The sequence below is a fragment of the Thalassophryne amazonica genome, chromosome 11 (assembly GCF_902500255.1).
Source record: "Thalassophryne amazonica chromosome 11, fThaAma1.1, whole genome shotgun sequence".
Taxonomy (NCBI): Eukaryota; Metazoa; Chordata; class Actinopteri; order Batrachoidiformes; family Batrachoididae; genus Thalassophryne; species Thalassophryne amazonica.
In genome coordinates this window covers 86,884,482-86,911,882 of record NC_047113.1, presented here as the reverse complement: position 1 = coordinate 86,911,882, position 27,401 = coordinate 86,884,482, and the positions used below count along the sequence as shown (strand labels likewise).

Here is a 27,401-nt window from a genome sequence, read left to right as displayed (position 1 = left end):
TGGCCTGCGTAGAAGTAAAATATGTACAGTGGTTGGGACTCTCACAGGTCGCAACCTCTTGAACAGACAGAACGGTAATGAGACTCCAAGAGGTCAGTACATGTACAGCCTGTGGGGAGGAACCTGAGGCGTCTCTCCACTTTTTGGGCCAATGCCCAGTATGGGGTAGACTGAGGCAGAGGTTTATGGGCTCCTGTCTTGGAATCTGACCAGACTGGGGAACTAAAGCAAAGAAACCTGGTATCCTTTATCAAGGGCACCAAAAGGTTTAACTAAGAAGGTTTATTTTGGGGGGAGCAATGGGCCCATTTCTGGCCGATGCTCTGCTGGGCTGATAGTCAACCCCATCTTTCCTAACCTAACCATCCTATTGCCTCTTGCTTAAAGCAAACAACTGGTATAGCATTACAGAAAGTAATTCACAGCACTTCACTTTTTCCACATTTTGTTATGTTTCAGCCTTATCCACTGTGGATGAAATAATTTTTTCCCCTCAAAAATTATACACACAATACCCCATAATGACAATGTGAAAAAGTTTTTTTTTTAGATTGTTGCAAATGTATTAAAATAAAAATAATAATAAAAAAGAAATCACATACACGTAAGTATTCAAAGGCTTTGCCATGAAGCTCAAAATTGAGCTCAGGTGCCTCCTGTTTCCACTGATTATCCTTGAGATGTTTCTAATAGCTTAAATGGAGTCCACCTGGGGTAAATTCAGTTGATTGGACATGATTTGGAAAGGCACACACCTCTCTACATACAAGGTCCCACAGCTGACAGTGCATGTCAGAGCACAAACCAAACATGAAGTCAAAGGAATTGTCTGTAGACCTCTGAGACAGGATTGTCTTGAGGCATAAATCTGGGAAAGTGCGTGCGTGTGTGTGTGCACATGCACCTGTGCCTGTCATAACGTATGTAACGCCATGCAGTTTGCCTCATCAGCTGAACCTGATTTCACAATACCAGCTGCATTGCAGGATTTTTTAACAAGCGTCAGCTGCTGGATTTGGTCCCAGCTCACCAACACATGATCATGACATAATGACTCCACACACGCTGCAATACGATATGCGTTTATCTACAATCCTAGTGTGAGGGGAATTCATATCTCATCATTGTGTTGTCTACGGCTGGTTTAACTCTGTTCAAGTCCTATGTTTTAAAATCCAAAACTGCACATGAAGTATTTTATCTGATTATGTCTAAAAGTTTAATTGGACTCCACCTGGGGTAAATTCAGTTGATTGGACACGATTTGGAAAAGTACACGCCTGTCTACATACGAGGTCTGTCCAAAAAGTAACAGACCTTTTTATTTTTTTCCAAAAACTATATGGATTTGAATCATGTGTGCTTGCATCAGCCAAGCTTGAACCTTCATGCGCATGCGTGAGTTTTTTCAAGCCTGTCGGTTGCGTCATTCACCTGTGGGCAGGCTATGAGTGAGCACTGGTCCAGCCCCCTCGTTGGATTTTCATTGTCAGGGAAATGGCTGAGCGACTGCCGCTTTGCTCCATGAAAGTTTTTTCAGAAACTGTGCGAGACAGCCAGGTGGAAACCATTTGCAAAATTCAGATGGCTTTCGGTGAAGATTCTATTGGCGTCACACAGATTAAGGACCATTACAACCGGATTAAAGACGGCCCACACCGGCGGAGGGCAAGCCGCGCTCCGAGTGGCCATCGACAGGCTGAAACGACCAGAAGTTGGAAGTCTCACAGGACAAGTTGTGACATGCCCAGCTGTTACACAATTTCTCGGATACTCACTCGACTGAAAACCCACCTAAAGCCGTCTGAATCTTCCGAATGGTTTCCAACACGAAGGTGTTTGTTGTGCGCCATGAGCGGCTCCGTCCCGACGCACAAATTCCTCCGCACGTCTTTCATTACAAAATCTCCTGTAACAGTGGAATGTACCGCAAAAGTGCTGATGTCCACATTTTCTGCGATTTCTCTGGTAGTCACACGACGTCCCGGATCAACACAGCCTTCACTTTGGAAATGATCTGGTCGTTTCAGCCTGTCAATGGCCGCTCGGAGCGCGGCGCGCCCTCCGCCGGTGTGGGCCATCTTTAATCTGGCTGTAATGGTCCTTAATCTGTGTGATGCCGATAGAATCTTCACTGAAAGCCATCTGAATTTTGCGAATGGTCTCCACCTGGCTGTCTCACACAGTTTCTGAAAACATTTTCACAAAAAAAATTTTCTGGGCCCAGCCAGAGTCCAGACCTGAATCTGATTGAACATCTCTGGAGAGATCTGAATATGGCTGAGCACCGACACTCCCCATCCAACCTGACAGATCTTGAGTGGTGCTGCAAAGAGGAATGGACAAAACTGCCCAAAGATAGGATTTTTTTTTTTTTTTTAGTTGCACTGAAAGAATAAAACACCACCTAAGTAGCTACAGGAGAGTTGGTTTTCCCTGCAGTGACAATATTTATTACACACAGCTCTATGAGCTTCAGCCTAATATTAGTAATTAAGCTCGTAGCAACTACGCCTAAAGTTCAAAAACTATGCATAAGTAGACCTAATAAATGTCTCTTTCTATTAAAAATGGGGTGGGCATTGAGATATACTTTATTTCTATGCACAGACTAAATCACATGGCGACCACTCACCTACATTGTACCACTGTTACCAGTGCAGGAAGTATTACCTCTGCAGTAGTAATAGTCGCCCTCCAGTGTCCCAGGTTCTCACACCACCAGTCAGTCCTGGTGATATGCTGCTGCAGTTCACTGTGTTCTTTCTCCATCACTCTGATCTCTTCCTTGAGTTTACTTACGATCTGAAAACACACAAAATAACATATTGCAAATACACATGGACAGCCCACATTTAAAAAAAAAAAAAAAAAAAAGATAAAAAGCCGCAAGATTAACGGTTAATGAAAGTTCAACTTCTTAAGATATTAAGTTGGAACGTTCCTGAACAAAAAGTTAGATTGTGGATGTAAAAGCAGGTATAAGATACATATAACTGTCTTTTTTTTTTGGGTCACATTTTTGCAGGAATATGATACATAGTATACAGCTGGTAAAATAAGTATTGCACATGTTACCATTTTTCTCAGTAAATATATTTCTAAATGTGCTATCGACATGATCTTTTCCCCAGATTTCAGTAACAACCGAAGTAAACCACACATACAAAGAAATGAAACCACAGATGTCTATAAATCATGGAGGACATGATCACCGCACGTGTAAGGACACTCAGGACTGAAGTTAATTGAGGATTGCAGACTTACATATTTATTATAGCATTTGGTGATAATGTTCATTATTAACTTATTTAATTTTGTGTACGCTACCGTGAGATTGTGGAAGGAAACTCAGCCGACTCTCACTTTTTTTCATGGTCCTGCCACAGCTTCCGTAAAGAAATGAGTGATGTTTTAGTGGCGCAGTTTTTTGAATTTTTACTATTTATAACCGTACCCTTAGTCAAAATGTCTAATATGCATATGTTGCGGACATGAATGAGCGAAGCTCATCAGCATCTCACCATGTCATTTAGGTCCTTCAGATTTTATTTTGAATAAATGCTTCAGGAGAGCATTAGCATGGCAAAAAAAAAACTTTCAGGTTCGCTCATATAATTTACTTTATTGAATTTTGTGTACTGTAGAGCCATGGCCTTGATTTGCCCTGATTAAATAAAATATATTAATCCTGTCTCAACAACCTGAGTTTTCACTAGAGACAGAGACTGCATTTCCACTCCCAGTTGAGAAATTCCCAAGTCATCTGGAGATCTTCAGATAAGCTTTGGAGACATCCCCCGATGGTCCAACACTGCTTCGCAGAGAAAAAAAAATCAAAGCTATAATTCAAAGTTCTTCAAAGGGAAGCCTCCTCTTTTATCGGTTAAATTTCGGTCATTATGAATTACATGACATTATAATTGCTTCATGTCAGAATCTGAGCTTCTCCAGGTCAGGAGAACCCAAACTTTAAGATCAAACTAAGGCAGGAACCTCTCAAGACTGCAAAACGTCCCCCACGACAAGATGGGGCCATAAATCTTTGAGTCTTCAAGACCAACTACTTTCTTTGTTTGAAGCAAAGAAAAAGACCTTTGGTTTGAAGTAAAAATCTAGGTCAGTATTTCTTTCATTTATATCTAAAGACTTATAATGTTGTTTGCATTTATTATTCAAACAAAGTGCTTTGCATGTAATCATTCCAGTTTACTGACATGTGCTCATTTTTAACTGATGTGTGTTTAAGTGATGTTTTTGCAGTGTCAACATGTTGATGAAGTATTCTGTTTTAACCAAATGGAGTGTTTAAGTGTCTATTAATAATGGGTGTCCATTTGAGTGTCTGAGAACAAATAGTATTTCAAATTAATTAATGTGTTTAAATAGTTGAATCATTTCTGTCTTCCCTCTTTTGGAAGACATGAAGCTTTCTGTAAAGTTACACACCCTAAATGGGCGGAGTTTGGTGACATCAGTCCCCCTTTAAAAGTCAGAACAGAGTCTTGCCTCCTTCTCTTCTCCACGGTCTCTCTGTCGCTCTTCTCTTTTTCTTTGTAAATGCTTAAATTTGATTTTGGGCCAAGGGCCCATTGCTAAGCTAAGCTACCATGTGGCATTCATTCATTCTTTCCTTTTGACAAAGTTTTAACCTGACGCTTTAAGGTGCATCAAGTCTTTTTGAATTTTTAAGAGAACCTCCGAGCTGAGCTTTTCAAATTAAGAACAAATTTACAGAAAAGCGACTTTCCCTTTTTCGTTATAATTTTCAATGCTCTTAAAGTTGACCTTTTTTCTAAATTCACAAAGACTTTAATTTGGCTCTAACAATTTTTAAAGCTACCAGACCCCATTTTCAACAAACACCTTCAACCTCTGGGTTCCTGCAAGCTGACAATGGAGCTGATTTCAAACCTGACGGCAGGCAGCTAACGTCGGCAAAACCAGCCGACACAAGTCCTGGGATCACTCTGGGACACCTCTGGCTAACCCCTCTGACCCAGGTGAGCTCACGCTGCCCAGAGCAGAAATATCCACAACGGATGGATCGGACCGTCCAAAACCTCTTCAACAGCAGCTAAGTGACCCAGTCGACAGTTCCACAAAAAGAGTTTGTTGTCTATGGATACAAAGTGGCTAAATTTAACCCTGTGGCTCCTTTTCTTAAACATATTCATGTTTAATATTTTTCTTAATAATTGGCTTCAAAATTCATCACTAAATTCCAATCAGATTTATTTACTTGATTTACTTTCTTCCAACGTTGCATGAGTAAGAAAACTGTTTCCATGAATGAACTTATTTTCAATCACTGTCCATAAAATGCCAGTAAAATGTTAATTTCTTGCAGAAATTCTAAATAAATTGTAAATATTTCCTGCTGTGGTTTATTTTGCGTACAGAAGGAAACTCTTGGTCAACCGTATCATGAGAATTCAGACTTCAGATCAGAGAGTGATTAAATTAAATACAGACTGATTAATTAATTTGAGACTGATAAATTAATGTTTAAATTATAGTACCTATGCTATTAACAAAGGGTTCAACCCCCGATTACCGATTAAATAATAAGTATTAAACCCTAAATTAATTATTTTGGTGACCCGTTACATTGGGCCTAGTTGAATCTGATTCAATTTGGGAGTTAATTACTTATTCAATATAAATTGCTACATCTAATGGTGCTCCCGTGTGGAGGGATGAAGATTTAAACAAAAACAAAATGTTACAGTACACTGCTGTGCGATTGTTGAGATCTACTGTGGGCTTCCACAGTGAAATAAATAATGTCTTAGTGGCGCAGTTTTTTTTATTATTATTATTTTACTATTTATAACCGTACCCTTAGTGATAATGTCCGCCATTAACTTTATCAGAATTTGTTTTTTTTTTTAACGCTGCTGTGGGATTGTAGAGGAAAACTCGGCCGTCACTTTTTTCATGGTCCTACCACGGCTTCTGAAACGAATTAAGTAATGTTTTAGTGACATAGTTTTTTTTAATTAATTTAGCTATTTATAACCCTATCCATGGTGTAATGGTGAAAAAAATAGTGAAAAACAGAGGAAAGATGAGTTGAGATGGCTTGTTTACACAGCCAAGGTCTTTGCAACATTATTGTTGCAAATCATAGTGATGACATTTTTTACAGAAGGATTACTAAACTTCTGAATGTTCCAGTGAGCACTGTTGGGAGCATAATCTGAAAGTGGAAAGAAAATCATTTCACCATAAACCGGACATGACCAGCTGTTCCTCGCAAGATTTCTGACAGACGCTGGAAAATAATTATCAGAAGAGTTGTTCAAGAGGCAAGGACATGTTTCAGAAAACCTTTTTTCAGCACACTGAACTGGCAAACGTCCTACATTTTAAAGGAAGGATGAATGGAAAAAAGTACTGACACATTCTTGATAAAAATCTACCAAGATGATGAAGATGAAATAAGGGTGGACATTTCAGCAAGACAAGTGATCCCAAAACACAGCCAAGGAAACTATCAATTGGTTTCAGAGAATGAAAATAAAGCTGCTAGAATGGCCCAGCCAATCACATGACTTGAATCAAACAGAAACCCTATGGCAAGCCCTAAGAACATAGAAGAACCTTCAAGATCCAAAGACTGTTTGTGTGGAAGAATGGTCCAAAATCACAACTGAGCAATGCATGAGACTAGATTCTCCATACAGGAGACATCTTGAAGATTCATTATCAACAAAGGGTTTTGTACAAAGTTTTAAATAAATTTCAGTAAGCATGTTTAATAATCTTTCCCTGTGTCATTCCATTTTATTACACATAACTTAATTTCTGCATTTATTTGGTTTTGTTTCTTTGTGTGTATTGATTACTTGGGTTGTTAGTATGATGAATACTTTATTGAGCAAGTTAAAAACATTTATACATTGCGCACATTCATCTTTGAAAATCTGTACATTACTCAAAGGGAGTAGAATTAAGTAAAACTTATATTTTCTACCCCCTTTCACATGTTTTATTTTTGACTATGCAGACAAGAATAAATAAAAAAAAAAATTGAGATCATATATACCTATATAAACACACACCTTGCATTATACATATCAACATGTATTTACATAAATGCACTACCTCTATAATCAAATACCCTTGCATACACCAATACACACACTAGATTCAATGAGATGTGACAGTATAACACTTTTAACCCACATACATGCACCCATGGGCACCCAGCCCATGCATGCATGCACGCACATTTACCTATATTCAATTAAACTTGATGATATATTAATTTTTTTTTTCCCCCCACACACATGTATCATGGGCAACTTGTGTGCATTCATATTTCCCATACGTTCGTCATGCCCAAATAATATAACAGTTTAGATCCACAAACATGCACACCTGTATGTATACTAAGAATTATGTTATTCAGTTTCATATTTTTTTAATATTTTGAGTTAGTTGTTACTGACATCAGGGAAAAATTTCATATCAATAGCACCTTTAGAAATTTATTTACTGAGAAAAATGGTGACATGTTCAATACTTATTTTACCACTGAAATTGTTTGTTTGTTTTTTTCCTTTGGTCACATTCATCTCAGCTACTGAGGGGAAATACTCGCTGAAAGGGTTTGTACTGGACAGATATTTGACAGATGGCATAACATTCCAATGCCCGGGACTGCGTGTTGTCATTTTAATACCTTCTTGTCTGGTTTGGGTGCATTCTGAATGGAGCCCAGTGCTTGTCGCTTGTATTCCAGTTTGTCGTACAGCTGACAGAGTTTAGTAGCAGCGTAGCTGGCCTGCTCGTTGATTCCTTTACTACCTTCATCACACACCTCCTCTCCTGTGTCCAGCCCCTCCTGACACTGCACGCAAAAGGCACACAGACCAATACAGAACTGCACAAACACATGACACAATCTGATCAAACTAAGTAAGTGAAAAGTCAGCAGAAAAACATTTTTCCATTTTAAAGTGTGTGTGTGTGTGTCTCTGTATATCTGACCTCATCCTCCTTTTCTCCAGTGCTACATTGTGATTGGCTGTGATCCTCATCTCTACGGATCAGCCTATCATAGAGGTCAGAAACCAGGAAGGAAGGGTAGTAACGCTCTCTCATTGTCTCAGTCACCTACAAGCACAGATGTTTTATTGTGACAGATCTGTTCAGATGCTTTTGACATTTTTTACTGTCTTGTAGTGATTGTACGACTGAACTTTCAAAACAGCCGTTACCTGCTCCTGTAGTCGGACAAACACTTGTGTTCCTCTGTTTCCCACCAGACTCTGCTGGATCTCCTTGAGTTGGACTCTTTCCACTGGGATCTCCCTGCTCTCCACAAAGAACTTTTGGTAGAGTTCTCCTACAATTTGAGGTACCTCATTCTGTGAGATACACAAATAAACACACGGTCACTCAGGTCATTCTTTGCGGCACTACAATGTTATCTTTGTGCAAATATTTAAGGCACCGTAAAATTTAATAACCATGTAGCGCTTGAAAATTTTGCACTTCATCAAGGGGTTAACAGAAATTCTAATTTAAATCTCCAAACACTGACATGGCAGCAAGGGTCAAACATGACCTTTAATTCATTCATTTATTCATCTTCAACCACATACTCCAAACAGATGGTGTGCAAGTGACGCCACGGATCACGTGATACATGCTCACGCAGCCATACTGAACAGCAACCTCTGCACTGCATGAACAACAAATGAATAAACCTTGTATTTAGCAGGTGTGCGCGGTCGCTTTATTTACGACTGTCTACATAAATTATAACAATATGATGTTTCATTGCATTCATACGATTGCACGAGCTGTCAAAAGAAGTACTCCGGAGTACATTTTTTATCGTTTTTCTGCTAATAAAGAGTGTGTGAAAAGTGACAGTTTTAAAGTTCTCTGTCGCATCTTTATGCAATTTTTCTGGATTATACTTTTTCTGGATTAGTCCCTCAATGAGCTCTTCTTTCTACAAACAGTCAACCTCCAGCCCAAAGGTAAGGTGTACAGTTTCTTCCATGAATTGCGGGTCATTTGAGCGACTTTGTAGTCCATGTCGTGAAGTTTGTCATATCTTTGGACTTTTCTGCCAAACATCCATCCATCCATCCATTTTCTTCCGCTTTAGCCAGAGTCGGGACGCGGGGGCAGCAGCTCAAGCAAAGCCACCCAGACCTCCCGATCCACACACACCCCCCCCAGCTCCTCCGGGGGAACCCCAAGGCATTCCCAAACCAGCCGAGAGATGTAGTCCCTCCAGCGTGTCCTGGGTCTTCCCCGGGGCCTCCTCCCAATGGGACATGCCCGGAACACCTCTCCAGCGAGGCGTCCAGGGGGCATCCGTAAAAGATGCCCGAACCACCTCAACTGACTCCTTTCGACGTGGACGAGCAGCGGCTCGACTCCAAGCTCCTCCCGAGTGACCGAGCTCCTCACCCTATCTCTAAGGGAGCGCCCAGCCACCCTGTGGAGGAAACTCATCTCGGCCGCTTGTACTCGTGATCTTGTTCTTTCGGTCATGAGCCAAATCTCATGACCATAGGTGAGGATCAGAACGTAGATCGATCGGTAAATCGAGAGCTTTGTTTCTGCCAAACATCCATGATCAAAATGTAATCGGTGTGTGCAATGCACAAACTTAAAATATGATGGGAGAGGGAGGAGGGACACCATAAAAGTAAATTACAGCCTTTTACAGTGTCCGATTCATTTAGCAGGTGCCCGTCAGACTGCGAGTCCCGGGTCTAAGCACAGATTGAAAAAAGTTAATGGCCGGTTAATAAAGAAAATACAGTACCCACTTCCCTAACTCGGGGAGTTAGGGCTGCAGCTATCAATTATTTTAGTAATTGAGTATTCTATTGATTATTCTGGTGATAAATCAGTAATCGGATAAAAAGTACTTTTGCGTTTTTAAACAACATCAATAGTCCAGGGCTCTCCCTAAGCAATGTCACAATGTTGCTGTGCCCAAGTCTTGACATTTTACTGAAATGGTGATGGGTTGTGGCTTTCTATTCAGTTTTTTTCCCAACTTGTAAAATTTAACCATTTTGAGTTTTTTTTTTTAAGGCTGGTGGACTGGGACCCTACGTGATGCATTTCAGTTGGAGGTTGAACATGCATTCCTCGCAGTCACTTTTTTTTTTTCTTTTTAATGTTACCGTGTTTGTGAAGCGTTGTGTGTTGCCCCCAAAAAAGTGAAAATTAAAAAGCAAAACACTCAGTGCGAGTGTGAACAAAACAGACAGCAGCCGGCTTCGACTGTGGGTACCTGGCCATCGGGTCAATAGTTGCTCACATCGTGGAGCAGACTGTGTGTTTTTTACAAACAGACAAACACACTCCTTCACTTTAAATGCGCAGTACGTCTGATCAGTGTGGACCCTCTCTTAAAAGGCCTTATTTTACTCCGAGTCGCTGTGGAAAGCGGTAGCTTTAAGGGCTAAATTATTAGCCGTTACGCGGCCTGAACGCATGCTCTAGTCTTCTTTTGTTGTTTTTCTGGGGACATTGCAGCGTCACACACAGGCCTGCCACATGTACTACAACGTTAAACGAAGCTTTAAGGCACAGAATTTGCCTCCATTTTTTGTAATTGAATTATTCAAGTTATTCGAATAATCGTTTCAGCCCTACGGTGAAATCTGATTAAATACAATACTATTTTCTTACGAACTGCAGACAACCTGAAATATATGTATTGCAGTATGTAGTTTTAACACTTTATAATGTATTTCAAAAGTGAATAAACATTTTACAGTGTGACTCCTACAATTTTGTCAGGACCAGTAGTACTCGCCGACATCCCCAATCACTACCAACACCAAAAATGCAAGGTGTGTTACACACACAAAAAAAATGTGAGGCGCTCAGAACTGCAAAAAGCTTAAGTTCAGTGATGTGCTCATTATTTTTGTAACCCTACCACAGTCCTGCATTTGTGTTTAACCCTCCCCTCCATGCCAAAATATACCTGCTTTAGAAAGAACAATCTAAGTATTATTTCATATTAAAGAATGCCGAAAGACTAGGATCACTCAGTTTCAGCTTCAATAACCCCAACAACAACTGAATCTGCGCAAACAATATATTTGGGTATAAGCAAAATTTAATGGGCATATGTATTGTCAGAATCCCACCAGTTATCACTGACAGATCTCAGGGTGCACGTACAGCCATGTATTTCTTCAAGGTTGAATTTCAGAAACCCTGCTAAAGCATGTCCACACAAAGGAGACTGGGACTTGTGTGGTGTGCTTCTGTGGCCTGGGAGGCAGAAATTTGTAACCCTCATACATGCACAGCTAGAACCATGAAGGGGTTTTGTTCTCGTCTTCAGACCATCACTGGTAGCACTTCAAATTTGTATGCCTTTAAAATAGACTTTCTATATAAAAAAACAAACAAAAACAAACTGGAATATACATTCCATCATAAATTTTTTTTTTCAGTCACACAATACATGATGGTTTCTGTGTGAATATTAGAAGAGACAAAGTAGGATTCATCAGTAGACAAAGGAAGGTGTAAAGAGGACAAGCCACTCTTGTGACATGCTGTATGAATTGCTGTGCAAACCTTAATTCTCATTAAATGTGCACAATGAAGGGGAAACTAAAAAGAATCAGTATTACATAATACTGTGGGGGAGGCAAAAAAAAAAAAAAAAAAGTAGATGTAGCAGTCACATCAGTGAGAAAAACAAACATGGCAGTCCTGTTAAGTTATTACCCATTGATCTGTATGTAACACTGGATTGCTCATTGGCCCACACACTCCATACAAACAACTGAAGTAAACTGCCGGCCATCTTACCACTCGCAAGTTATGCGGACCGCACACAGACGGCTTATTAGAATGTCAACAATTTTGAGTAATAGCCGAGCTCATTTTCTTATTTTTGTTCTCCAGATAATGTAACCTTCATCCCTCCTAATCTATATCTGCCATGATCAGCTATTTTATTTATTTCCTTGTTTCTTTTAGTACTTTGACACTTTCTCCCCTTCTGTTCCCAATTACTCATATCTCACTGGGACAAATACTCAATTCTAAAAATTACGATTCTTTAATCAAAGTTTATACAAGTTTTGTGTAATCATCAGCAACACACACACACACACAAACATATATATATATATATATATATATATACAGTGAGGAGAATAAGTATTTGAACACCCTGCGATTTGATTTTAGGTGAAACTCCAAACCTGAAAGATTTGGAGAAGATCTGTATGGATGAATGGACCAAAATCCATGCTGCAGTGTGTGAAAACCTGGTGAAAAACTACAGGAAACATTTGACCTCTGTAATTGCAAACAAAGGCTACTGTAACAAATATTAACATTGATTTTCACAGGTGTTCAAATACTTATTTGCAGCAGTAACATACAAATAAATTATTGAAAAATCATACATTGTGATTTCCGGATATTTTTTTTTTTAGATTATGTCTCTCACAGTGGACATGCACCTAAGATGAAAATTTCAGACCCCTCCATGATTTCTAAGTGGGAGAACTTGCGCACTTGCAAAATTGCAGGGTGTTCAAATACTTCTTTTCCTCACTGTATGTACGACGTTTATTAGAAAAGAAACTGACCTTTTTATTTTTTTCAAAAACTATATAGATTTGAATCACGTGCGATTACGTCAGACAAGCTTGAACCCTCGTGGGCATGCGTGAGTTTTTTCACGCCTGTTGGTTGCGTCATTCGCCTGACGAGTGGTCCACCCCTCCCGTCTATTTTTTCATTGTTTAGGAATGGCTCAGAGACTGCCGCTTTGCTTGATCAAAATTTTTTCAGAAACTGTAAGGCACATCCGAGTGGACACCATTCGAGAAATTCAGCTGGTTTTTGGTGAAAATTTTAAGGGCTGATGAGCGATTATGGAGTGTTACTGTCGCTTTAAGGACAACCCACAGAGCCGGAGGGCGCGCCGTGTTCCGAGCCGCCGTCGTCAGCCTGTTTCGAGCTGAAAACTTCCAAATTTAAGCCTCTGTTGACTCAGGACATCGTGAGAGAACAGAGAAGTTTCAGAAGAGGTCGGGATCAGCAGTTTATCCGGACATTCCACTGTTAAAGGAGATTTTGTAATGAAAGACGTGCGGATGGATTCGCGCGTCAGCAGGCAGCCGCTCATGGCCCGGCGCCACAGAGAAACACCTCTGTGTTGATAACCATTCGTAAAATTCAGGAGGCTTTCGATGGTTTTCAGTCGAGTGAGTATCCGAGAAATTGTTTAACAGCTGGGCATGTTCCAACTTGTCCGGTAACGCTTCCAACTGAGGTGTTTCTCTGTGGCGCCGGGCCATGAGCGGCTGCCTGCCGATGCGCGAATCCATCCGCATGTCTTTTATTACAAAATCTCCTTTAACAGTGGAATGTCCAGATAAACTGCTGATCCCGACCTCTTCTGAAACTTCTCTGCTCTCTCACAATGTCCTGGGTCAACAGAGGCTTAAAGTTGGAAGTTTTCAATTCGAAACAGGCTGACGACGGCGGCTTGGAGCACGGCGCGCCCTCCGGCTCCGTGGGTTGTCCTTAAAGCGACAGTAACACTCCATAATCTCTCATCAGCCCTTTAAATTTTCACGGAAAACCAGCTGAATTTCTCGAATGGTGTCCACTCGGATGTGCCTTACAGTTTCTGAAAAAATTTTGATCAAGCAAAGCGGCAGTCTGAGCCATTCCTAAACAATGAAAAAACAGACGGGAGGGGTGGACCACTCCTCACTCAAAGCCTGCCCACAGGTGAATGACGCAACCGACAGGTGTGAAAAAACTCTTGCATGCCCACGAGGGTTCAAGCTTGTCTGATGTAATCGCACGTGATTCAAATCCATATAGTTTTTGAAAAAATAGACATCCTATGTGTGTATCATATATATATATACACTCAACAAAAATATAAATGCAACACTTTTGGTTTTGCTCCCATTTTGTATGAGATGAACTCAAAGATCTAAAACTTTTCCACATACACAATATCACCATTTCCCTCAAATACTGTTCACAAACCAGTCTAAATCTGTGATAGTGAGCACTTCTCCTTTGCTGAGATAATCCATCCCACCTCACAGGTGTGCCATATCAAGATGCTGATTAGACACCATGATTAGTGCACAGGTGTGCCTTAGACTGCCCACAATAAAAGGCCACTCTGAAAGGCGCAGTTTTATCACACAGTACAATGCCACAGATGCCGCAAGATTTGAGGGAGCGTGCAATTGGCATGCTGACAGCAGGAATGTCAACCAGAGCTGTTGCTCGTGTATTGAATGTTCATTTCTCTACCATAAGCCATCTCCAAAGGCGTTTCAGAGAATTTGGCAGTACATCCAACCAGCCTCACAACCGCAGACCACGTGTAACCACACCAGCCCAGGACCTCCACATCCAGCATGTTCACCTCCAAGATCGTCTGAGACCAGCCACTCGGACAGCTGCTGAAACAATCGGTTTGCATAACCAAAGAATTTCTGCATAAACTGTCAGAAACCGTCTCAGGGAACCTGACTCCAGTTCGTCGTCGTAACCGACTTGAGTGGGCAAATGCTCACATTCGCTGACGTTTGGCACGTTGGAGAGGTGTTCTCTTCACGGATGAATCCCGGTTCACACTGTCCAGGGCAGATGGCAGACAGCATGTGTGGCGTCGTGTGGGTGAGTGGTTTTTTGATGTCAATGTTGTGGATCGAGTGGCCCATGGTGGCGGTGGGGTTATGGTATGGGCAGGCGTCTGTTATGGATGAAGAACACAGGTGCATTTTATTGATGGCATTTTGAATGCACAGAGATACCGTGACGAGATCCTGAGGCCCATTGTTATGCCATACATCCAAGAACATCACCTCATGTTGCAGCAGGATAATGCACGGCCCCATGTTGCAAGGATCTGTACACAATTCTTGGAAGCTGAAAATGTCCCAGTTCTTGCATGGCCGGCATACTCACCGGACATGTCACCCATTGAGCATGTTTGGGATGCTCTGGACCGACGTATACGACAGCATGTACCAGTTCCTGCCAATATCCAGCAACTTCGCACAGCCATTGAAGAGGAGTGGACCAACATTCCACAGGCCACAATTGACAACCTGATCAACTCTATGCGAAGGAGATGTGTTGCACTGCATGAGGCAAATGGTGGTCACACCAGATACTGACTGGTTTCCCCCCCCAATAAAACAAAACTGCACCTTTCAGAGTGGCCTTTTATTGTGGGCAGTCTAAGGCACACCTGTGCACTAATCATGGTGTCTAATCAGCATCTTGGTATGGCACACCTGTGAGGTGGGATGGATTATCTCAGCAAAGGAGAAGTGCTCACTATCACAGGTTTAGACTGGTTTGTGAACAATATTTGAGGGAAATGATGATATTGTGTATGTGGAAAACGTTTTAGATCTTTGAGTTCATCTCATACAAAATGGGAGCAAAACCAAAAGTGTTGCGTTTATATTTTTGTTGAGTGTATGTATATGTGTATATATATATATATATATATATATACATATATACACACACACACACACACATCCCATCATGAACAAAAGGGAACAATAACAAAAGTGGATGGATAACAAAAGTCATGATGAATATAGCAATAGTGGAATTTTTAATTGTTGCACTGAAAGAATAAAACACCACTTAACTAGCTGCAGGAAAGTTGGTTTTCCCTGCAATGACAGTACTTATTACACACAGCTCTATAAGCTTCAGCCTAATATTAGTAATAAAGTTCGTAGCAACAACGCTTAAAGCTCCAAAACTATGCAAAAGTAGACTTAATAAATGTCTTAAAATAGTTTATCCAACACAAAATGCAACACATGGCTACATACAAGCCACATCTTACTATTCCTAGTATTATTATTATAATTATAAATTATTATTATCCATGCCTATATGCTGGAATAATGGCTAGAACACTCCATATTAATGTTCATTCCTTTCCATTTCAATCATACTCACAGGTGAAATGTTCGTCCACAGCCTTTGATCTGGCAATTTGCGCAATTTATAGCTGCACATGAAGGCATTTTTTGACAAAATCACAAAGAACAAAGTTGCGTGCGCCTGGTTAAAGATCAATAGAAAAGAGCGTTCAGGAGCGGAACATTCGAGTGGTAATATGGCGGCCGGTTTGCTTCAAAAATATTGGCCAATGAGCTATCTAGTGTTATATACAGATCAGTGTTATTAGCACAGTGGAATGTGCGTGTCTGTCACCTTGTTGGCAGTTTTCAGTGTTTCCACCAATTCCCAGAAGCTGATCAGAGCTCTTTTATCAACTCTCTCCATATAGACTCTAAAATGTTCCCTGTAACCTGGATTACACAGGATATCATCAAACTGAAGAATCTGGATAGAATGAAAGAGAATACATTAAAAATACACTGTGTATAAATCCAAAGTGTAAATCTACACATGAGGTAATATCCAGGTAAAGCTGCTCATCAATCATTCTAAAAAAGACAACTCTGGTACACAGAGAGAACATCAGCATTTCAAAACCTTCATGATCACACATATACCTTTAAAAGTATTTATAAATAATAGTTTTCTGGAGTTAAACTTTATAGAGTTGACCGTTTCTAAGGTGATCATTCAACAAGTCTCACCCTCTGACTTTGAGGCTCATCACTGTCCTCAATTCCACCTTCCTCATTGTTCTCATAGTTTGGACCGCCCAGGAGGCGGATCCGTTTCTCACACTGTTTTTTAGCGACAGTCAGCTGATTGATATATCGTTTCATGTCTCTGGCTCTCAACAGGTCTGCCTTCATAGCTGCCGACTCTTTGCCTTTTCGTTCTGCAAGAGACAGTTACCATGGTTAAAGAGGTCTGACCTACAGCAGTGTTCAGAATAATAGTAGTGCTATGTGACCAAAAACATTAACCCAGGTTTTGAGTATATTTCTTATTGTTACATGGGAAACAAGGTACCAGTAGATTCAGTAGATTCTCAAAAATCCAACAAGACCAAGCATTCATGATATGCACACTGCTATCAAACTGTTTTATTAGCAAATCACTAAACTAGTATTTAGTTGTATAACCACAGTTTTTCATGATTTCATCACATCTGCGAGGCATTAATTTTGTTGGTTTGGAACCAAGATTTTGCTCGGTTACTTGTGTGCTTGGGGTCATTGTCTTGTTGAAACACCCATTTCAAGGGCATGTCCTCTTCAGCATAAGGCAACATGACCTCTTCAAGTATTTTGACATATCCAAACCGATCCATGATACCTGGTATGCGATATATAGGCCCAACACCATAGTAGGAGAAACATGCCCATATCATGATGCTTGCACCACCATGCTTCACTGTCTTCACTGTGAACTGTGGCTTGAATTCAGAGTTTGGGGGTCGTCTCACAAACTGTCTGCGGCCCTTGGACCCAAAAAGAACAGTTTTACTCTCATCAGTCCACAAAATATTCCTCCATTTCTCAGTTGATGTGTTCTTTGGCAAATTGTAACCTCTTCTGCACATGTCTTTTATATAACAGAGGGACTTTGTGGGGGATTCTTGCAAATAAATTAGCTTCACACAAGCGTCTAACTGTCACAGCACTTACAGGTAACTCCAGACTGTCTTTGATCATCCTGGAGCTGATCAATAGGTGAGCCTTTGCCATTCTGGTTATTCTTCTATCCATTTTGATGGTTGTTTTCTGTTTTCTTCCACGCGTCTGTTTTTTTTTTTTTTGTCCATTTTAAAGCACTGGAGATAACTGTAGATGAACAGCCTATAATTTTTTGCATCTGCGTATACGTTTTCCCCTCCAATCAACTTTTTAATCAAACTACGCTGTTCTTCTGAACAATGTCTTGAACGTCCCATTTTCCTCAGGCTTTCAAAGAGAAAAGCATGTTCAACAGGTGCTGGCTTCATCCTTAAATAGGGGACACCTAATTCACACCTGTTTGTTCCACAAAATTGACGAACTCACTGACTGAATGCCACACTACTATTATTGTGAACACCCCCTTTTCTACTTTTTTTTTTTACTAATAGCCCAATTTCATAGCCTTAAGAGTGTGCATATCATGAATGCTTGGTCTTGTTGGATTTGTGAGAATCTACTGAATCTACTGGTACCTTGTTTCCCATGTAACAATAAGAAATATACTCAAAACCTGGATTAATCTTTTTAGTCACATAGCACTACTATTATTCGGAACACTACTGTATCTGTGAACACACACACACACACACACACACACACACACACACACACACACACACACACACACACACACACACACACACACACACACACACACACACACACACACACACCAGCGAATGTTTGAATTCTCTAGGTCAGCGGTGTCTGCATGTACATGTTGTGGGATAACGGACTGCGATCTGTGAGGACAGTTGATAAAAGGTCTGCACACTTGATCTGGTTGCAGGTCCATGGATAAATCTGGGCCCTTTTCCTATGTAATTTGCATTTCCTTTACATATTTTCTAAAGTTGAACAGTGAATTCAGATTCCAAATCAACAGGGCTCCTCATTTTTGAGAGTTCTAATGGGTATTTTGACCCATTGCCCATGGTTTGACCCATGGGCAATGACTCAATGAGGAGCGCTGATATGGAGCCACTATTTTAAACGGCTCTCGCTTCTGTTTTGAACCACCTTGACAATATGAAGTTTGTAAAAGAAGAACAGCTAACAGCTCTGCGGGCTTCTTTTGTGAGAAAGATGTGCTAGCCTCATTCCTGACTGCACATTTGTTGACACTCGTCTGGTTGTTGCTCTGGATGTGTCACATCAGTCATGCTCTGATTGGCTGTATGCACCTCCAATAGTAACCAGAGGCAGTTTTGTCTGCATCCAATAGTACTGACCCTGGAAATAAAACATAAACGGGGTCGGTACTGACTGCGCCAGGCTAGTTCTCACCATTTCCAATCAAGAAATTAAAAAAAAAAGGCCTTAAGTGACTAATCACAAAAATATCTGTCTATTCTTAAGAATTAATAGTATTTACTACATATTAAACATCAAAATCTTAAACGGCAGATTGGTCTACAGCGGTTGATTTAAGTGTTGGCTGTCTTTGAGTCGTCATTTCTACATCTTGTCAATAATGAGTATAATTATTTCTTGCTGACCACAGAAATTCTGTGGTTTAATTTGTAATAAATTATTTGACCAGTAGATGTCAGGAGTCTCCAAAATGAACCTCCAACAGGCTATTAAATGAGGCTTAAATCAATCAAGCTTATGGTGAAGCAAGCAAAAAATGTAACATTTCGATGAGCTTCATCTCACCACAGCAGATTTTGTGTGTGTTTTTGTCAGCACTACTGGCACTGGCAAGAACAGTGCACTATGTGCTACAGAGGAGATATGAACACTGGTTCATGACACCTTGGGTGAAGAACGCAAGATTCAGATCAATGCTGGCCTGCCTTTAGTGTTTGGTCAGATAATAATAATAATATAGCTTTTATTGTCATTGTACACACTATATATATATATATATATATATATATATATATATATATATATATATATATATATATATATATATATATACAGTGAGGAAAATAAGTTTTTGAACACCCTGCGATTTTGCAAGTTCTCCCACTTAGAAATCATGGAGGGGTCTGAAATTTTCATCTTAGGTGCATGTCCACTGTGAGAGACATAATCTAAAAAAAAAAAAATCCAGAAATCACAATGTATGATTTTATAATAATTTATTTGTATGTTACTGCTGCAAATAAGTATTTGAACACCTGTGAAAATCAATGTTAATATTTGGTACAGTAGCCTTTGTTTGAAATTAAAAAGGTCAAATGTTTCCTGTAGTTCTTGACCAAGTTTTCACACACTGCAGCAGGGATTTTGGTCCATTCCTCTACACAGATCTTCTCCAAATCTTCCAGTTTTGGAGTTTCAGCTACCTTCAAAGATTTTCTATTGAGTTCAGGTCTGGAGACTGGCCAGGCCACTCCAGGACCTTGAAATGCTTCTTACGGAGCCCCTCCTTAGTTGCCCTGGCTGTGTGTTTGGGGTCACTGTCATACTGGAAGACCCAGCCATGATCCATCTTCAATGCTCTTACTGAGGGAAGGTGGTTGTTTGCCAAAATCTCGCAATACATGACGCCACCCATCCTCCCTTCAATACAGTGCAGTCGTCCTGTCCCCTTTGCAGAAGAGCACCCTCAGAGTATGATGTTTCCACCCCGATGCTTCACGGTTGGGATGGTTTTCTTGGGGTTGTTCTCATCCTCTAAACATGGTAAGTGGAGTTGATTCCAAAAAGCTCTATTCTGGTCTCATCTGACCACATGACCTTCTCCCATGCCTCCTCTGGATCATCCAGATGGTCACTGGTGAACTTCAAACGGGCCTGGACATGTGCTGGCTTGAGCAGGGGGACCTTGCTGCCCTGCAGGATTTTAAACCATGACAGTATCATGTGGTACTAATGTAATCTTTGTGACTGTGGTCCCAGCTCTCTTCAGGTCATTGACTAGGTCCTCCTGTGTAGTTCTGAGCTTTCTCAGAATCATCCTTACCCCACAAAGTGAGATCTTGCATGGAATCCCAGGCCGAGGGAGACTGACAGTTGTCTTGTGTTTCTTCCACTTTCTAATAAATAATCATAACAGTTGTTGTCTTCTACCAAGCTGCTTGCCTGTTGTCCTGTAGTCCATCCCAGCCTTTGCAGGTCTACAGTTTTGTCCCTGGTGTCCTTAGACAGCTCTTTGGTCTTGGCTATGGTGGACAGGTTGGAGTGTGTGTTGTGTGTTGGGGGTGTGTGGCTGGACATTTTGGTGTTCTTTTCTTTTCTTTGCTCTCCAGGTGGTATGAAAACTGATTTGTCTGTGGAGAAGGTGCTGGCAGAAGAGTCCTTCACCCTCATCAACAGTATGTGCAGCACCTGTGGATGGTGCTCACGTGCAGCCTTAAAGACTTTCTGCTGAAGCAGATAATGAGATGGCGTTCTGCATTCGTGCAGCCTTAAAGACTTTCAGCTGAAGCAGATAATGAGATGGCGTTCTGCATTTAAGCCATGTGTGATTCAAGCAGAATTGCCGGGAACTCGACCTTGTGATGTTCGTTTGTGAGACGCTGAGGACCGTGCCTGGGTTTGACACATCGTGCCTGTGAAGCAGGAAGGGTGAGGGACACATGCTGTCAGCACACATCAGAGGTGATTAATTGTTTGACTACTTGTTGATAGTGACTTGGTATTTTGTTACGCAGTATATTTGAATTGTGATGAGAATTGTGCGGCTAGCTTCTCGCTGCTGTGGCGTGCGGACAACTGATCCTCCACCTGTTGTGAGAAGCTGCTCATTTACATAAAGCTTAAATACAGACCTGAATGTGTTGCTGATAGTGTGTGCCTTTTGAAGGATATTGCTTGTAACTGCTGACTTACCTCACCTCTTCTATCCTTCGCAGAGAGTCGGTTTGTCGTGTCCACCTGGGGGGTGTTTGGCGGTAAAGTGAGTCCAGAAGCGCCAGGCTTCGATCCTTTTAGGCGCTTGAGAGTGTGCCAGCCTTCACTCCACCAGACTGACGCATTTTTTGTTTATACACCTTGTTTTGCACCAGAGGGTGAAATTAATAAATTGTTTTGTTATTGGAACCGCTTTCTGGTTGTTTTGGCGCTGGGTTCCGTCGGACGCAGGTCCGCTCCTCAACCCGCGTCGACACATAACAGCGTGATTGATTTAGTGTGTGAACAGGTGTCTTTTATACAGGTAACAAGTTCAAATACGTGTAATTAATACAGGTAAAGAGTGCAGAACAAGAGGGCTTCTTAAAGAAAAATTAACAGGTGTGTGTGAGCCAGAATTCATGCTGGTTGGTAGGTGTTCAAATGCTTATTTGCAGCAGTAACATACAAATAAATTATTAAAAAAATCATACATTGTGATTTCCAGATTTTTTTTTTTTTTTTAGATTATGTCTCTCACAGTGGACATGCACCTAAGAAGAAAATTTCAGACCCCTCCATGATTTCTAAGTGGGAGAACTTGCAAAACAGCAGGGTGTTCAAATACTTATTTTCCTCACTGTGTGTGTGTATATATATATATATATATACACATATACACATATACACACATACTAGGAGCAGTGGGCAGCCAAACAAGCAGGTTTTGGAATGTGGGAGGAAACTGGGGTGCCAGGAGGAAACCCATGCACACACCCAAGCACACCCACAGAAAGGGCAGGAAGCGATCCCACTACCATCTTGCTGTGAGGCATCAGTGGTAATCACTAAGCCACCGTGCCGCCATATGGAAGTGGACTGTTCCTGGAGATACTGCAATACCAGGCCGATGCGTGGAGTGGACAGAGCAAGCCCCCAGCTGCCATCTCCACAGAGGCGCTGTTGCACTGATGTGCGCCCGTCACAGCTCTGAGTAACTGACTGTCCAGCCGGCGCGCCACATATGCCGTCATCCCACACAAAGCTTTTGTGGTAATAACCACAATACAGCTGGCATAACCGGTGAGCTTCATGCATGTGTCAGATTTTTATTGTGTATTTTCACTCATGAATGCCATTCTTTTAAAAAGAGCTGTGTTTTGTTTGTTTGTTTTTTCAAATGCACAGAGCAAAACTTTAAAAAGGTAATTGTGAGGGTCCTGTACATAAGAACACAGAGGTCTGTTCATTTTATGGAGCGCTGATCAACACAACAGCAGACGGCTTATTGCTGCTCTTTCAATATTCATTGCTCAGTAAGGAGCGGTTAACACTCAGCACTGTGTGCACTGCAGTCACTCTGCTCTGTGTCAGCCTGATCCTGTCAGACCTCAGAAGCTAAACAGAGAGGGCCCTGGTTAGTACTGGGATGGAGGACCTCTGAGGAAGTTCAGGGGCTGTGCCCGTTTCTCCAGGTAAAAACTGAAGTTACAACAGGAAGGTCATCCGGCATCAAACCTGTGCCAAATTCCAATGCAGGTCTGTGCTGGATATGCTGTGGCGACCCTGAACAAAAGGGGTCAGCCAAAAGCATTACTCAGCACTGTGTGTGCCAAGTAGCACCATCTGAAAGGAGGACAACATTCAGGTTGTGTTCTGGTGCACTGCATTTTCAATCAGGTGCATTTAATGTCCAGCAATTCCGGACCAAGTTAGAACAAGGTATTTTTATAAAAATTACACGAGCTGAGGTTTGGACAGGAGTTCTACGAGTCCATTTGGATTGTGTTCTAAATTTTAGGACCTGGGACAACATCTTGGTGACAAAAATCCAGTACTATGAAGAAAAGCGCAATATGCAGTATCTCGGGAAATGTAGACCAACCACAAGGGGCTGAAATGGTCTTACTACCAGAAAAAGTGAGCAAAAGGTGTATTTTGAACATGCATTGTTAAAAATCACTCTTCTTCAAAAAGCATGTTTGTTAAAAAAAAAGTAATAATAATAATACAGCCTTTGACTCTCAGAGCAACCAGTCATGTGTTTGTACCTTTCTGCTTCTTGAGTTGAGGCAGGCTGCTAATGGTGGTGGCATGAATAATCTCTACCACTATCTGATACCTTGGGGGGGGGGAGAGAGAGAGAGACAGCATGGTTGAGTGACTGTCATGGTAACAACAGCACCATTTCCACGTTGGTGAATGTGTGCATTTCACACATGCTTGCACATGGTCGGGAAGTTAGTAAAGCTCAACAGAAATGGAGAGTTTTCACTTGTAAAATGAGCTACCAAGATAATTTTGTTGGTGAGGAGTTGGCAAACGGCGTGTCATCACCATCACATTACTGTTATTTTCTTATCGTAAGAGAGTTTGTATTTGTTTGTGATTTTCTACGGCAACCTGGCTTCAAACATGCTCCAGCAGACAACCCGATGCAAGCAAACACCTGGACATTCGGACCCCGGCTGGAAAAGCTGCCGGCTCAAGCGGACAAGGAGCCTCTCCTCAGTCTGGCCTGCAGCCCAAAGGGGAGACGTGCAGTCAGTAAAAGACCGTGGCAGCAGTAGCAGAGAAAGAATCATTTGGAGGAGAAGTGTTTAATCAGTGAAGTCCCACAAAAATGACGCACAAAGAATATTATTATTGATTTTCCTTTACACAAGGGGCCGTAATTTCAGCTTTGCGGCGAGCCGGTAACAGCAGCAGCATTTGGAGGAACAATGTTTAATCAGTCAAGTCCCACAACAACACACAGATATGACTGCTTGCAGTCCTAGTTATTATTATTTTTCCTTTACATGAGGGACAGTAACTTCAGTTTATGAACTGGCAAAATGGGAGATATTATTGGTCCAGTCCACACCAGCGAACCGGATCATGCGCTGGCTCACGAAAAGGGCATGCTAATGAGGAACGAATAAAAAACCATCCATTGTGACACAGCGAACGATTTTCGTTTCTTGCCTGCAACAATAGACAAGCGTCCCGGTTAGCGACTTTAATCAGCAGACAGGTGAGTCACAAATGATATTTTAAACTGCTTTGACAAAGGTTGATGAATAATTGACTGGTCAAACTTGCAGTACAGTACGTTTGTTTTACAAAATGAGAACATCTTACTGATTAATTGTGAATGGAGTTATTAAAAACAGGTGACAGTGTTACTTTGTGCTCAGCAGAAAAATGTTGCCAACTGCTTTACGCCTTAATGTTGCTATTAATTGGCTGTACAGCCAGCAACACAGCTCTGATATCACTCGAACTGCTACAAAACATACAGGGAAGTTCACTGTGTTTTCACTTATTGAAAAAATGGAGACCGTGTTGCTATGCAGGTCATATGACCAATGTCCCGGATGTCTGACTTTCTCCACAGCAGAAGCGTGAAAATCTAGACCATATTTACAGAAGTGTTCAAATAAATCAGAAAAAGCTCAGTAATGCAGCAATGTCACAGCTCCTTCAAATTTAGATGTGTGTGTGGTGCAGCTGAGACACTAGCTGCTCCCATGGCAATCTCACAGCAGGAAACAGAGGAATGGTAAACACAGTCTGGTTGACATATTTACATGTTTCTGATGCATTTGTGGAAGTCTGCATAGGTACAAGACACAGTGGTGTTAATAAGGCAGTGCAGGTATCTGTGCGAGTGTGTTTGTTGCAAGTCTCATGCCTGAGTTGTTTGAGAAAGTTGACATCAGTGGAAGTTGATATCAGTTTGATAAAGTCTTCATAGGAGGCAGCGTAGGTGTAGGCTTTCTTCTGCTGCTCAGCCTGCTGTTCCCTCTGCTCCAGCTGAGAAAGCAGCATCGTGTTGATGGAGTCTGGATTACTGAGAACGTCTACCAAAGGCTTCAACACTGGAATGCATAGAAGTTAAAAAAAATATATATATATATTATACATACATACATACATATATTATACATACATATATATATATATATATATATATATTATACATACATAAAAGTACAAATTCACAGAAATCCCTTAAAATGAGTAGGAATCTGCCAAAGCTATCATGATGCTCTCAACAGGAAGAACAAAGTGGATATACGAGGTCTGTTAGAAAAGTATCCGACCTTTTTATTTTTTGCAAAAACCTGATGGATTTGAATCACGTGTGCTTGCATGAGCCAACCTTGAACCTTCGTGCACAGTCTTTAGTCTGTTTTTGAACTAGGCCTTATAAAACTTCAGAAGTGATGTTAATTTAAATAACAAGTCCGAAATTAGTTTAGTTACAATTTTAACCATAAGTTAAACCTGTATGCCTCTGGATGACTTGGGTGATATTGCCAGTGAGTTAGTATGGTGTTAAAAGCAATTATCTTGTGACCAGTTCTCCTCTGACTGCAGAGGATAGAGTGGTTTCTCCTGAAACCAGCGTTCCTCTGTTTACAGAGAATAGAGCTGTTTCTCTGCTACAAAACATTTTAACAGGTAAGTGCTAAAATCTTTGATATCAGATTTAATAAAGGTTTTTTTTTTTTAACTGTTTCAGATTTATTCACTTCACCTGCAAAAACATATTAGCGATCTAAAAATTATCAGACCAAAACTTATCAGAAGACAATTGGTCTGGTGATGGTTTTCAAAGTTATCTGAAAAGCTAATCCAATAATGAAAACATTAGCTTTGATAATTAGCGGTTAGCGAATTAGCAGAACCGTGCCCACTACTGCCTATGAGAAAGAATGAATATGCAACCGTTTTACCAAGCCATTACAATACAGACATTACAAATACTTACCTTTTGGATGGTTCCAATGCATTCTCCACTTCATTAAGTGGACACACACACGAGAGAGAGAGAGAGAGAGAGCGAGAGAGAGAGAGAGAGAGCGAGAGAAGAATAGTCCTCTGTGATTCCTGAAGTGAATAGAGGCATTTTCAACAGCCAACTCAGAGAGAAAATGATTAATCCACAACAAAATAATTATTTTATATACACAGCGTCCAGCACACAATGCATGGCATCCAGCTGAACAAAGCATGGTGTCCAGCTAGGAAAACAGCAGGTGGGATCATCACGATGAACTGCGTGCAAGGGAGCGGCTCAAAGTCATGCAAGTGTCAGGGGGTCTTACCCAATCTAGAGCCTGTGGATCCCCATGGGCAACATGCTAGTACAACCCCAATTCCAATGAAGCTTGGAAGTTGTATGTAATGTAAATAAAACAGAATACAATGATTTGCAAGTCCTCTTCAACCTATATTTAATTGAATACACCACAAAGACAAGATACTTAATGTTCAAAGTGACAGACTTTTTGTTTTTGTGCAAATATTTGCTCATTCTGAAATGGATGCCTACAACACATTTCAAAAAAGCTGGGACAGTGGCACCAAAAGACTGGGAAAGTTAATGAATGCTCAAAGAACACCTGTTTGGAACATTCCACAGGTGAACAGGTTAATTGTAAACAGGTGAGTGTCATGATTGGGTATAAAAGGAGCATCACCAAAAGGCTCAGCAAAAATGGGGCGAGGTTCACCACTTTGTGAACAACTGTATGAAAAAAATAGTCCAACAGTTTAAGAACAAAGTTTCGCAGCATTCAATTGCAAGGAATTTGGGGATTCCATCATCTACAGTCCATAATATAATTAGAAGATTCAGAGAATCTGGAGAACTTTCTACACATAAGCGGCAAGACCGAAATCCAGCACTGAATGCCCGTGACCTTCGATCCCTCAGGCAGCACTGCATTAAAAACCATCATCATTGTGTAAAGGATCTTACCGCGTGAGCTCAGGAACACTTAGAAAACCATTGCCACTTAACACAGTTCATCGCTACATCTACAAGTGGAAGTTAATCCGCTGGTGCTGACACCGTCGTATACGATGGCTAAGACCAAGCTTAATTATAAATAACTTTAATGATATGAGATAGAAACATACTTTTTTTTTGCTGAAAAGTTAACTGCGCAGACTTTCAAGCCAGCCATCGGC

General features: G+C 41.0%; 1 protein-coding gene across 1 annotated transcript in view; it reads right to left on the bottom strand.

Moving 5' to 3' along the window:
* Positions 1-27,401, bottom strand: part of snx25 (sorting nexin 25) — a 98,072-nt gene that overhangs the window by 27,557 nt on the left and 43,114 nt on the right. The window contains exons 6-13 of the mRNA XM_034182325.1: positions 25,114-25,300; positions 23,489-23,559; positions 16,638-16,828; positions 16,246-16,377; positions 8,229-8,378; positions 7,999-8,124; positions 7,691-7,858; positions 2,674-2,805 (exon numbers count right to left, since the gene is read on the bottom strand). Coding sequence (XP_034038216.1) covers positions 2,674-2,805; positions 7,691-7,858; positions 7,999-8,124; positions 8,229-8,378; positions 16,246-16,377; positions 16,638-16,828; positions 23,489-23,559; positions 25,114-25,300 — 1,157 coding nt within the window. The remainder of the gene's footprint in view (positions 1-2,673; positions 2,806-7,690; positions 7,859-7,998; positions 8,125-8,228; positions 8,379-16,245; positions 16,378-16,637; positions 16,829-23,488; positions 23,560-25,113; positions 25,301-27,401) is intronic.